At 39.2% G+C, this 14,531-nt stretch overlaps 2 protein-coding genes across 2 annotated transcripts in view; both read left to right on the forward strand.

Moving 5' to 3' along the window:
* The window catches only part of LOC144662309 (melanocortin receptor 3-like), an 89,167-nt gene that overhangs the window by 40,983 nt on the left and 33,653 nt on the right, over positions 1-14,531 (forward strand). The gene's annotated exons all lie outside the window — the stretch shown is intronic.
* On the forward strand, positions 2,146-3,148 carry LOC144646206 (melanocortin receptor 3-like). The gene has a single exon (XM_078505750.1). It carries the CDS (start codon positions 2,174-2,176, stop codon positions 3,146-3,148), a length of 975 nt encoding a protein of 324 aa, XP_078361876.1. The 5' UTR covers positions 2,146-2,173.

Genomic DNA, 14,531 nt, shown 5'->3' on the forward strand with positions numbered 1-14,531 from the left:
ATGAATCAAAATCCGCACGAAATGGTTTAGTCAACTAAATTACGTTGACAGTGAATCCAGGCTTTCTGGAAGCTTAAATGCAGGATTTTATAGGCATAAATCAAACTGAATCTGCCGACGTGCACTTCAAACATGATTAATTTTGAGCCCAGATGATAAATATTGTTATTAAAAACAGGTAATGAATAATGAAAAATATCGATAAGTCAAAATCCGCACGAAATGTTTCAATCAAATTAGTTGACAGTTAACCGAATCTGGACCTTCAATTTAAGTTTTTTGAAACCATTCACTTGCCTTTCTTTGAAATGCCTTTTCCGTTGAATACTCACCACTAAATACTATCCCATTACAACAAACAAAACATGCTTTTTCGCAGCCTGAATGCAGGATTTTGCAGGTATAAATCATACTTGGATCATGCACTTAAAACATGCTTAATTTTCAGCGCAGATGATAAACGTTGTTATCAAAAAAAAGGTAATGAATAATTAAAGGTATAATCCCAGGTGATAAATATTGTTATTAAAAAGGTAATGAATAAGTTGCTACAAGAATATAAGGCCGTTCAAAATCCGCACAAAACGTTTCAACCAAGTAAGTTAAGTTGACAGTTAACCCAATCTGGACCCTCAATACAACGTTTTTAAAACAATTCAATTGCTTTTCTTTTCGTTTTCGTTGAATACTCACCACTAAATATCGGCGCTTCAATTACAGAAAAAAAAACATGCTTTCTTGATTTTCCGAGCATAAATCAAACCTGGATCATACACTTAGAACATGATTAATTTTTAATCCAGATGATAAATGTTGTTATTTAAAAAGGCAAATAAATAATTAAAAATATCGTTAAGTCAAAAATCCGCACGAAATGGTTAAACCAAATAAGTTAAAGTTAAAACCTAAAGCTAATACCTTGGCAAACAGCAGCAGCAATGTGTTTTAATTTTTTTAACATGGTTAACGTAATAGACCCAGATGATAAATGTTGTTATTAAAAAAGGTTATGAATAATTAAAAATATCGAAGAGTCGAAATCCGCACGAAATGGTTGAGTGAACTAATTTAAGTTGATAGTTAACCCAATCTGGTCCCTCAATTAAAGGTTTTTTAAAACAACTCACTTGCTTTTCTCTTTTTGTTTCCTTTAAATGCTCTTCACTTAATATCGACGCTTCCATTACAGGAAAAAACCCACGCTTTTTCGATTTTCCGGGAATAAATCAAACTTTACATGATTAATTTTTAACCCAGATAATAAACTGTTGTTATTAAAAAAGACAAATGACTAATTAAAAGTATCGATGAGTCAAAATCCGCACGAAATGGTTAAACCAAGTTAGTAAATGTTAAAACCTAAAGCTAATACCTTGGGAAACAGCAGCAGCAAAGTTTTGTTATTTTTGATTTATTGTTTTTGGAATAACAAAGCCGTATTTTGTTTTTTTTATATATTTCAAAGTATTAAAGAATTAGGATATTCCTAAAATTAACTGGACATTCTTCACACACTAATATGACAGGAAAGAAGTACTTTCCAAAACAATAGAAACTTTTAATGACATTTGAGGGAGTGGTTGTTATATTTTCGTTATATTCTGCCTACACTTATGAAAAGTCTTTATTGATTGTGGAAAGGAAAGAGAACATTTTGGCAAACAAGCAGTGACTGCATACCCAAAGGTGAGAAACTTTTTAAGGGATATTTTAAAATCACTAAAATATTATGCTAAAAATCAGGTACAAATGCATCAACAATGCAACATTGACAGAAAATTCGTATTCATTTCAGTGGCAAAAGACAAGTTTCAAATACTCTTTTAACTTCAACAAAATGCGGCCAAAGCGAAATCAAGTGCAGTGTTTTAGTCGGCAATTGAGACAGTGTTAGTAGCAAAATAAAAAAGAGAACCATTATATTATTAAGGTACTTTTTTTACATTTCAGTGCTTGTTTTCATGGGTAGGTTATCTTAGAATGTTCTTCCTCTTTTGAGACGCTGGCACCTATTTATAGAAAGAGTCCGAGACACCGTTCAATGAAATTTAATCGGCATCTTTCGATTGTTACAAACATTCCAAGAGGAAACTCTCGAAAATAAACCGAAATTTCATGAAGTACTGAAACACAATATTGTCGTTGTTTTTTCCACATCCAGGACGATCAAAGTATGGCTCAAAACCTGTTACACCTGTCAAACCAGTCATGCTGGAATTGTTCCACTGCCATTCCTCAAGGAACAACAGCACTTGCCCATATCAGTAAGCTCTTAAGTAAAGAGGAAACGATAATCTTGTCTGTAGTTTGCGCCCTGGCCAGTGTCATGGGAACCTTGGGCAACTCGTTGGTGCTTCTTGCCGTCCGCAACAACGCAAATCTTCGCACGAAACCTGATCTTTTCATCACAAGCCTGGCTTTCTCTGACTTTACGGTCTGCGCGCTGTTTTTACCGATGATGATTTACAACCTCAATCACAGAGCTCCAGATGATCAATACGTGATATTTCATTCCGTGAAACTTTTCCTTGGCCATGCCGCTATGGTCGCTTCCACAAGCAACCTGTTTGCAGTGACAGTTGACCGTGTTGTTGCGATAAGATTCCCTTACAAGTACATCGCTGTTATGACAACAAGGAATGCATTGGTTGGAATAGTGCTTGTTTGGTGTATTGCCGTTGCATTCGGTATCGTGTATGGTCTACGTTTAATTTCACCGACCTACGTCTCATTATACAACTTAACTATGCTGCTTAGCACCATAATCATGAACATTTCTATTTTCTCTGTCGCCAAACGACAAGAAAACAGAATTCGGAACATGCATCCGGGACATAATGGGTCCGTGGCGGAGAAAAAAGTAGCTAAAACTATTTTTATAGTGGTGGGGGTTTATTTCTTGTGTTGGGCACCCCTGTTTCTACTTCCAGCCTTTGTTAACCCTGCAAAGAACATGATTCAATTTCAAAAAAGTATTCGCTGGGTTAATACTTTGCTGGCTTGTAACTCAGCATTTAATCCTTACATTTATTGCATGAGAAGCAAGAAATACCGTACAGCATTCGGCAAACTACTACGACTAGAACGTTGTACTGCTCAAGGACAAGGAGGAGGAGGAGGAGGACGAGGAGGACGAGGAGGACGATAACGATGACAAGGACAAGGCGGAGGACGAGGACGATGAGGAGGAGGGGAGGACGAGCAGGACGATGACAACGAAGAGGAGTAGGAAGACAAAGAGGAGGACAAAAAGGAGGACGAGGACGATGAGGAGGAGGGAAGAACGAGGAGGACGAGGAGGACGATGACGACGAAGAAGAGGAGGAAGACAAAGAGGAGGAGGAGGCGGAGGACGAAGACGAGGAGGACAAGGACGATGAGGAGGGGGAGAACGAGGAGGACGATGACGACGAAGAGAAGGAGGAAGACAAAGAGGAGGAGGAGGCGGAGGAAGACGAGGACGATGACGACGACGAGGACGAGGAGGACGAGGACGATGAGGAGAAGGGGAGGACGAGGAGTACGAGGAGGACGATGACGACGAAGAGGGGGAGGAAGACAAAGAGGAGGACAAGAAGGAGGACGAGGACAAGGCGGAGGACGAGGAGGACGAGGAGGACGATGACGACGAAGAGGAGGAGGAAGACAAAGAGGAGGACAAGAAGGAGGACGAGGACGATAAGGAGGAGGGGAGGAAGAGGAGGACGAGGAGGACGAGGAGGACGATGACGACGAAGAGGAGGAGGAAGACAAAGAGGAGGACAAGAAGGAGGACGAGGACGATAAGGAGGAGGGGAGGACGAGGAGGACGAGGACGAGGACGAGGACGAGGACGAGGACGACGAAGAGGAGGAGGAAGACAAAGAAGAGGACAAGAAGAAGGAAGACGATGACGAGGACGAGGACGAGGACGAGGACGAGGCGGAGGACGAGGAAGACGAGGACGATGAGAAGGAAGGGATGACGAGAAGGAGGAGGACCAGCCACCGGGTCTGCCCCCTGCCAGTCGAGATTTTTAACCATGTTATGTTCATTTAGAATACTTTTTTTAGCGTTCGTTTACATTGACCCTGCAACGTCTCATTCGGGCAGTGGTCACAGAAGACACTTTATTTTGTTTTGCTTTGTTTTGTTTTGTTTCATTAGAATACCGTATTTCAGGCCAACTAAACTGTTGAGACATGTAGTGATTTCCTTTAAAACCTATTTTACGACAAAACGTTTCAATGCGGAGGGCAAGCAACGTCTTTCTACTACTACATCAGGTGAATGATTATTCATTAAGTAAGTAAGTAAGTAAGTAAGTAAGTAAGTAAGTAAGTAAGTAAGTAAGTAAGTAAGTAAGAATGTATATATGTAATTAATTAAGTAAGTAAATAGGTAAGTAAGTAAAAAACCAACTAAGTAAGAAAGCAAATATGAAAGTAAATAAGCAACCAAGTAAATTCCTAAGTGAATGATAGTGAGTAAATAGTAAATAACAGAGTAGCTAAGCAAGTTACGTTACCACAAGCGTTTAAGGTCGCGCAAGACCCTTGCAATCATTAGTATGTATTTATTTAAAGAGTATGCACGAACTGCCGGACGACTGAAGCCGACAACAAACGAAATATTCATGAGGATGTTTGTTTTTAAACTCTTTTGTACGAGTAATTACTAGTAATTGTTCTCAGCTTTGTGCCACGTGCGCTGGAACATAGGAAATTATCATAAATAGATTCACAGCTTTGAATATATCACACGTTGTTGTAAACATTGACTCGGAAGGTCTTCGAAAGCCTCAAAACCTTCAATTTTGTGTCCAAGTTTTCTCCGCCGATATAGAATTTCAAGATTTGATTCGCGAGGAACATAAACTTGGTGTACTCTATTGTGCTCTGGCTAGAGCGAATTTTTAAATTTCCTTCTCAAAATGAAGATAGCATGTTTCAAAGTTTAGATTTCACATTTTTACTCTCTTAGAAGCCATTAACTTGTAGCAGCTTTTGAAATCGAAAATTTCGTTCTAGTGGGAGCACAAAAGAAGTTACGATTTATCACTAGGCTATATAATCATTTAATTGGGTGCGCTGTGCTCGCTGAAAACTTGGACACAAAATCGCATTATCTTCAGTTAAACTTTTTTAAAAGGGCTTGTAACATCACAGACAACGGTCATCTCTCAGTAAAAGGACAATCATAATGTAATTCCATCATCCCTGAGTATCCTTATTAAATTTTAGAGGAATCGATATTCAAAATGTAGTGAATTAAAGCTTTACAAGATAGCACTCCAAGAAGAAATTTGACTAATGAATATATTAATGAGCAAGGGTCCTGCGCGACCTTAATGAGCAAGCAAGTCAGCCAGTCAGTCATAAAGACAGGTAGTCATTTAACAATACAGTTAGCAAAGCGGCCACCCTCCTCTATTAAGCGGCCAGTTATGAAAGTTCTGAAAGTATTGCCAGTATAACACTGTAAATAAAACCCTTATTTAGCGGCCACCTGCGGCCAACATGAATTTATAAAATACATGTAGTACCGGTATATATAGTTTGACCTCGTTTTCAACAAGCTAATGACGGATGGGTCCGAAATAGGAAGTGACTACTGATAAAAACATTCAAACACATGCACAGCACGAAATTGTAAAAAAAAAGACCATAAAAAACTTTACGGAAATTTGAATGCTTGAGTGTAAAAGGCATCTTTTCAGTGGCTTTACGGCAGTTTTACGAAAAATTACGATGGTTTTCCTTTGCGCAGCTTTACGTTCCTTTATTAAACCGCCGTAAAGCTCAAACTCCAACTTTACGCAACTTTGCGTTTGTCGGAAAGTTGAGAAAATTTTCGATTTCGTGCTGTGACGCTTATTTTCGTCTTGACGTGATTCCGTTGTCACTAAGCTAAGAAATGTTATTTTGATTTTCTCGCAATAAAGTGTTGTTTCTACCACGACGTTTGCTAATTTCTGACTAACCCTTATTAAGCGGCCACTTGCCGTTTCTTTAATGGTGGCCGCTAATAGGGGGTTCGACTAGGGCTTTCCACAAGTTGCTCGGCAACTTTTTGGCAACTTCTCATATTTCGAGCAACTTTTTACCTCTTTAAGCAACTTTTTCTCTTTCGAGCAACTTGTTGCATTTTGAGCAATTTCTAGACCGAATATATCCGAAGATTGTCCGAGTGTTGTCCGAAAGCCATACAAACGTATCCGAAGTTTGACAAAGATTTTCGTGAAACATCCGAAGACGTTTCGACTTTCCACTCATTCCCCACTGCATTTAAACATTACAAATATTCTAAGGGGCAGACTATGAACGTAATTGCGCTCCTGAAAATATCTAATTGCCGTAACCGTACATCAGTAGGATGCCTAAAATGCGTGCAATTCCACAATTGGTTTGGGCTCCATTATGAAATAAAGAGATATAGGGTCGTCAGCAAACATGACGTCATCGATATCTTCACGATTTTTCTCAGTAAAAGAATCTTTGTATTTCAACACATTTTGCCTTAAAATGTTATTTAGATACTTCTGTTGCAATGAAATTGCACGAAATCACTTAGAAATCTTACCTTCAAAGGAAAATTAGCATATATTTGGAGAAATTTTCTTGATATAAAGCAGCGTTTGGGGGGTTTTTGGGCAACTTTCGAGCAACTTTTTTTGATTTTTGAAGCAACTTTTGAGCACCTTTTTCAGAAATTTCGAGCAACTTTTTGAATAATTTCAAGCAACCTGTGGAAAGCCCTAGGTTCGACTGTACCATTTTTGACAGAAAATATAACCCTTTCATACACATTTACGATAGTAAATGGTCATTCTGTCACACACCTACAGTAAGTTTGCTGCATCTTTTTTCTTAACTTTTCACTTAAATATCCCCTCAAAATATTTAGACGAATCAACCGTTCGGTGGTCTGCTCAAGACATTTTTAAAGGCCCTTTAAAGGTAATTTAAAAAGGCCCCTAATGAAACTATGATGTTTCTGATTTCAGTGATTTTATTTGATTGCGACCCAGAGTCCTTCTGATTGCGACCCATTCCAGCTTATAGTTCACGAACTTTCAAGAAGGCTTTGAACACCAACGTGACCAAATAGAGGTAATTGGCAACCAATTCGCAAAGAACGATTAGTCTAAGGCTTCAGCATTTGGCACTGTTTTAGGTTCTTGGTCTTCAGTGAACATCCAGCTTCAATTTTCCCACTACTTGATATCATGCCTAACGCTTCACACAGTTGATTTATCCTTTTGAAATTTAAATTTTACTGTGCATATGATCAGTTTTCTATTTGCTTCAATGAAACTGCACAGTATGAAAATACTGCAGTCATGCTCCGATTGCGGATCCACTCCCATTCTAATGAAAATATGACGTTTCTGATTTTACTTGATTGCGACCCCGAGTCCTTCTGATTGCGACCCATTCCAGCTTATAGTTCACGAACTTTCAAGAGGGTTTTGAACACCAGTGTGACCAAATAGATGTACAGTCGAACTTCGATTATCCGGACCTCGATTATCCGGATTTCTCGATTATCCGGACTTCCTTCTCTGGTCCCAATTTTTCATGAATATTAATTAGTTACATTCAAGACCAGATATAACTAAGTTCTACGACGATTTAAATTTATTTCAAGGTGGTTTACCTGTCAAAAAACATTGGAAAACCTCGGATGTGTATTTCCAATCGAAAGCAGGCGACTTCCTTATTCAGTTTCCACTAGCCATAAAAACATTCACACAAATAAATTTGCTTTCTGTCTTTGCTTACTAACTTGTATTATACTGAAGTTTACAAGGCAAAATGGCAAAATGCAGAATGTTTAAATCCTTCAATGAAGTGAAAAACATCGTAGAAAGTTCGATCGGTCGACACCACACATTGGCACCATGTCTAGTCACCAGGCCCATCACGTAAAAAGACGCATGGAATGCCTGGAGGTTCGAAATTGTTTCCGAACAAATCGGCGTGTTTTTGTCGCTTTTTTTGGAGAAAACTAACTGGCAACTGTAACTGGCAACAAATTCGCAAAGAAAGCTTAGTCTAAAGTTTCGGTATTTGGCACTATTTTATGCGGTCCTTGGTTTTCAGTGAACATCCAGCTTCAATTTTCCCACTACTTGATATCATACCAAACGCCTCACACAGTTGATTTATCCTTTTGAAATTTAAATTTTACTCTGCATATAATCAGTTATCTATTTGCTTCAATGAAACTGCACAGTATGAAAATACTGTAGTCATGCTTCAATTGATCCATTCTCATTCTAATGAAAATATGAAGTTTCTGATTATACATGGTTGCGACCCATTCCAACTTATATAGTTCACGAACTTTCAAGGGGGCTTTGAACACCGATGTGACCAAACAGTTTAATTAAAAAGCGGCATTTATACCATGATTCGAGCTTAGAATTATAGGAATTCAATTGTTAACTGTTTAGCTCATTAATGCAAATTTCGAAGGTAACCCACAAAACCGGAACGAAACAATGCGTAAGCTTCGGTGACTTTGCAAATTTACGCCTGTCGTTATCAAGGTATTAAATACTATACTAAACGCGAGATTCTGAGAAACAAACGTCGTGCTGCAGTTTGTAGCGTAAATATACCTTACCGAACACTTAACCAGCTTGCAGGCAAGTGATTGAGGAACAACACAGACCACAACTTCACCGTAGCCCTTGATGGCGAATTCCAGCGATGAGCGCTTCTCACCCCCATCCTCGCCAAAATTGGCAGCTCGCTTCAAAGCGGAGTTTAACCCTGGAGAAAATGACCGCGTCTGGGAAAAATCACCTTGCGTTTCTTTTACCGAAGAAGAAGAGGAAGAAAACAAACCAGAGACAATATTACAGGTTCGCGAAAGAAAGAAGTGGCGAAAAGCCGCGCTGGCCGTAACCATAGCGAGTTTAATTGTGTCGTTGATTCTAAGTGGAGCATCGTTTTTTGCGTCTGCCACTACAGACAGTTCTTCCGTACTTGCCTCGGCTATGGACACTTTTCTCGCTATATTTACAGCCTGTATTGTGATCTGGAGATTTCGCGACGACGAGAATGGAAAAATCGCTCCAAAGAGGGAGAGGCAAGGATCGATTGCTTTTGGAATTGCGTTCATCGTGGATGCCCTTGTCGCAATTGTCGTTTCAGCGAAACACTTGATGGACGAAACGAAACCAGACGGCTCCAATATAATGTGGCCGTCTCTACTGGGATCGTGTTTTGTCTACTGTGTACTAGCTGGGATGGAATTCTGGATATCAGAAAAGCTCAGGAGTTCAGTTCTTGTAGCCCTGTGTATAGATGATGCGCTGACGGGCGGTCTTCTATTCGCGCTTGCAGTTAACCAATTCATTCAAGATAAACTTCCATACCTATGGTATTTGGATCATTCTGTAGCGATAGGAGTATCACTCATTATTTTATTTTGTGGTATCAAGATTCTTGTGGAAATCTTTTTATACAAAAAACTGCCGTTTCAGATTTTCAGTTGATATGCATTGCAATTCCCGTTTCAATAAAGGGTGGTTTCTACGCGGATCACTGGCGGTGTCGATAGCTCGCTAACAATCTGGTGGTCAGCACTAAATTTCTATAAGAGACACTTTTTTTGTCGAGCTGAATTTCCGAGAGATCAAGCAAAGCCTGATTGTGGCTAAAACGCAATTTCCTTGTTAGTTCAGATGTCTGATCACTTGGGCCGATTTAAATGGGATCCTATCCAATACAATGGTCAGGCCGCCCAAACATCTTGTCATTAAGATGGGTTTATAGCTGTCAAATAAACATGTATAATTATAACCAATGCAACGTTCCATTTATCATTAGTCTTTGTTGCGCCGTGCAAACCATACTGAAGGCCTCGAACAACGTTCTACACTAAGCAGATTTCTATTTTCCGTGATGTTCTTCGTTCCGCTCAACTACTTTCTCTTTGTAAGGAGGCAATTTGCACCGCCTTTGACAAAATAACTTGGCCGCTGATTGGTTTATCTTACCTAATTATTCGTGATTAATAGTATAAGGACACGGCACAGCGCTCAAGTAATAATAATTTAAGTCTCCGTCAAGGGGCATTTGAGATTTAAGTAAATCATCCCTCATGCTTAACATGTACTATACCAGATGGCAAGACGGCCTATTAAAATTTCTTATAATGTATAATACAAACTGACTCCATACTAAACCACCAAATTAACTATCCAGTTTTCGCGAATTCTGATTATTTTTTCGGTCTTTCTAGCTTTTCTAGGCTACTGATTTTAATGTTGAGAGATAATCACTGAAGTGCGACGGGCAAAAAATGAAAGAAACGGCCAAGTTCTCGTCGCGGCCGCTTTTTCGCTCCTTTTCTCTCGCCGACAGCCTGGAGAAATTAAAGGTTACCGTACTTGTGCTCATTAATGTTTTGTTTTAGGGTTACAATTAATATTTTCATTTAATTTTCACTTTTCATTTAAACATCCACTGCGTGATTGACTCGCGTTTCGGCAAGATTAAGCTACAAAGGACCTTGTAGAAGGGAAGGTTTTTTCAACTGATCAAATTGGACCGCATGCATGGGGCCGAGTGGAATTAGAAATTTATGCAGGCTCAGGCATATTTTCAGAAATTTAAATCTACAGAACGTTTCTGGGTTGCGCACCGCCCGTAGCGAGAGTAGCTTTAATGTATTCTCATAGCACAGTTAGTAATGATAATAGGACTGAGTTGTTTCTAATTCGGTCTGTAATCATTTGAGTGATTTAATAACATACTAGTTATGCAACGCTTTTTAGTGGTATACTTAACAATTATTCCACGAGCACGCGTTGGATATGAGATGGTAGATAGTCAACGAGGCGTGTAGCGCCAAGTTGGCTATAACGATCTCCTATCCAACAAGCACGAGTGAAATAATTGTTTTATGGAATATCCCACGAGTCACTTGAGTTAAACACTCGAAGATAAATTACACATCTCCGCGCAACCATGTATCATTCTCTATATATCATGCCATAGAAAATACGCATACTAAATTTTGTCGAGACTAAAATCGCAGCGCACAATGGGAAGGTTGAGTTGAATACCGTGGAGTATACAACGACTTTCCTGAATTCTGATTGGCTATATTTTCGGCATGGTATAAAAAGAAGACAACAGCGTAGCGGGAGTCTGATTTGTATCACGAGTGTGATTACCGACAGAATTGGGCTCAATCCTCATTACCAATTAATCATTAGTATTACAAAATTCGAGGAAAAAATTTAAACAAAGGTGGTGGTTTATTATCGGTTGTTTATTGGTGGTTTATTATCACTATGACTAAAAAGCCATTTTTGAAATTGAGGGTTTTAGGAATATCAAGGAGCATTCAGTCACAATAAGTAACCAAATAAAGATGGCACTCATGCGCAGCATGCAAACCTTGTTAACATTCGATGCAATTTTTTCTTCCTTTTCATTGGCTGAGAGCCCACACGTGATCTGCAAATAACCATCCTCTTCCCCAGGGCCACGAGTATTTTTTTATTTTTTTCGCCGACCACGTGACCAAAAGAAACGGAGGCTCTGGGAACGAGAATGGCAAATTACTGCCTACAAATAATGGTCTGCTCATGCGCATAAGCGTCTGACAATGATTTTGCTACAAATAATATTCTGCTCATGCGTAGTTGTGTCCACTTCCGAGACAAAATGGTAGCTCAGTTTCCAGAGATGAAGAAGAGCGGTTGGATTTGTTTACTAGGCCCGAAAAAACAGCGAAACTCAGGGGCGGATCCAGGATTTCAAAAGGCGGGGTGGATGGCAGACCATTAGGGCCTAACCCTAAGCCTAACCCTAACCCTTAGTGGCGGCAGACGGCGAAACGTGGGGTAACAACAACGAGACATGAGTGAGAGCTAATTTTTCTTTATTTATTTATTTTCTATTTCAAATAAAGTGACATTTCGAATTTTTTTTAATGAAAAATGCGGGGTGGATATCCACCCCCCTGTATCCGCCCCTGAAACTACAAAGAAGGCAATGGAATTTCCTCTTATTGTATTTCGGCAATATCTGAAAGAAAGAGAATTGGATTAAGACCAGCTCGTATTATCGAAGGCGAAGTTGCGCTTTCGTTTGCATTAATTCAGCAAGAAATAGTGCGGTTTCCACGCAGTTCCCGAAGTTACTTTGTGCAAAACAAATTCAGTGATCGAATGATAAAACAATTATTGAACTCGGTTCTCGCAAAATATCGTGATTTGTCAGTGTCTTGCAGATCAAGCTATTTTGCTCAACCTCGTCCAATAACTGATAATTATTGGCCACTTTAGAGACGCGAGCTCCAATTATAGCACGTGCTATGACGGAGCCAATCAGATTCGAGGATATTGTTATAGTTATGACAATATGGGAAAATATGCGTTTACGACCGTTTGCCTCCTGTCATACAATTGCATGCACGTGATTTATTAGAGGTGGCATGGCCGAGGTATAGGAAATTAACGCTTGTGTAAATTAAGGTATTTGAAATTAACGCGACTTAAATTAACGCGAATCGAAGGAAATATTTCTTCCCAATAAATGAAATTAACGCGAAAGAGCGGGCAACATTTCAAAATGAAGGAAATGAACGCGACGCACACAAAGAAAAACACTTCTTCAGACAACAGGAACAAGTTTATTCCAACACTAGGTGTCGTGATACTAAACCTAAACGTATGGGTTGAGCGAAGAAATCTGACCGCTTCGAGCGTCCACCCTGAAGAAATAATGGTTTTTTCCTAGGAGATTAGAAAAATGGGGCCAAAATAATGGAAATTAAGGTCGCGGAAATTAACGCTCCACTTAATTAACGGCGCGGAAATAAACGTTAACAAAAATTAACGCGACTTAAATTAACGCGAATTTGTGAAATTCGCGTTAATTTCCTATAATAATTTAAGGCGCAGGATTTGGAGATCCCTGATTCAAATCCTCCTCCTTTTCATAAACTAGATTTGTTCTTTGTAAATTGCCAACTGCTCAGCCTCCCCCAAAATGATGGGATTCTTAACTAATTTCTCAATGCATTTGCAATATCACTGACACTTGTTACCAAAAAGGATTTTTTTTACTTCTTAGTCAATCAGAATTCTTTCTTGTTGAAGAGAAAAAAAAAGTAATGAAACACTTCAGTACTGCCCAGCTAGCAGCAACAATCTCGGATCCAGCTTAGAAGTTGTTAAAAATGAGAACATTACACAGATTGGGACGATCACGATCGCTTGGATCGCCTGTGTCATATCCTTCTAGCTTCTTTTTTCCTTCTTTGCCGTAAAACTGCAATAACTGAGAAGATAGGAGGCCACGAGTTTTGCTCTTTCATTGAAAGCTGCCATTGTGTTGGATCTATGGCTAAAATGATTGTTTTTCGTAGGTCTTCCCTCATACCAGGCGATCGGGATGATCTTATGAGAACCCCCGATCGCTTCCAATCGCTTCGATCTCTTACCATCGTCTCAGTATTTACGATTGATGCGATAGAAACGATCGGGGCGATCATATGAGAACCAACCTTTACTTTATGCTAGGCGGTGGGAAATTAAATGTGCACATGATCATATTTCCAAGCTAGCATGCAGAAGTGTCACCCCTCATTTATCATAATCTTAAGCTTCAGTTGATGGGCTCCTGTAAGCTTTTAATATCATTTTTCTTTACAGATTGTCGCGTGCTCCCAGTTTTTATGTTGCTTTTGCTGCCGGGTTTTCAGTTCTTCTTCTGTCAGTTAATTCAGCTTCTTTCCAGCTTTACTTTAGTACCAAAACAAACGTTCTGAGTTCATCCGCTCCCTCGTCTCTCCCTCCTCTCGGACCGTCTGGTAAAAAATTTCGGTTTCAGTGGCTCTTCATAAATTGGTGAAACGGGTCTTGCAAATTGAAGTCACTACAGGTTTTCATATAGCGTTCGTTGCATTGACTGGTATCGATAAGGTTCAGTTTATTTTTTTGTTAATTCGCGTTAGCTTTTCTACACTTCCTTATTACATGAAATTTTCGCGACACTTAATTTCGCGAATTTCGCGATTCAAAAAAAAATCGCGAAATTAAAGTGACGCGAACAATAAGTGTCGCGAACATAACATTACGCGAAAACTATAAGTGATACATTATACCAATTATCAAAAATTCGAAAGAATGAGTTAAGTATCACTGAAGGAAGGACAGGAATTTTCAATGTAAATGGATTTTGTGGTAAATTGACTCGAGAACAATAATTCACGTACCTGTGGACATTGTCAGAACCGACTGCTCAGCCTTTGTCGTTACTGTTGACATTTAGTCCCGCCATTGCGTTTTTGCTAATTTTGACATTAATTTCCTTTCAGTAAAGTGTTTTACCTAGTTTAAGGACATGTTAAATAATATTGGCAAGGAAGTGTAAATTGTGTCTTCCTTAAAAGCGCGAAATTAAAGTGATTCAACTGAATACAAATTTTCGGAAAATCGCGAAATCTAAGTGACGCATATAGTATGCACATCTCAAAATCGCAAAATTAACATGTCGCGAAAATTTCATGTAATAAGGTTA

The sequence above is a fragment of the Oculina patagonica genome, chromosome 1, assembly GCF_052425735.1.
Source record: "Oculina patagonica isolate OP01 chromosome 1, crgOcupat, whole genome shotgun sequence".
NCBI classification, from domain to species: domain Eukaryota; kingdom Metazoa; phylum Cnidaria; class Anthozoa; order Scleractinia; family Oculinidae; genus Oculina; species Oculina patagonica.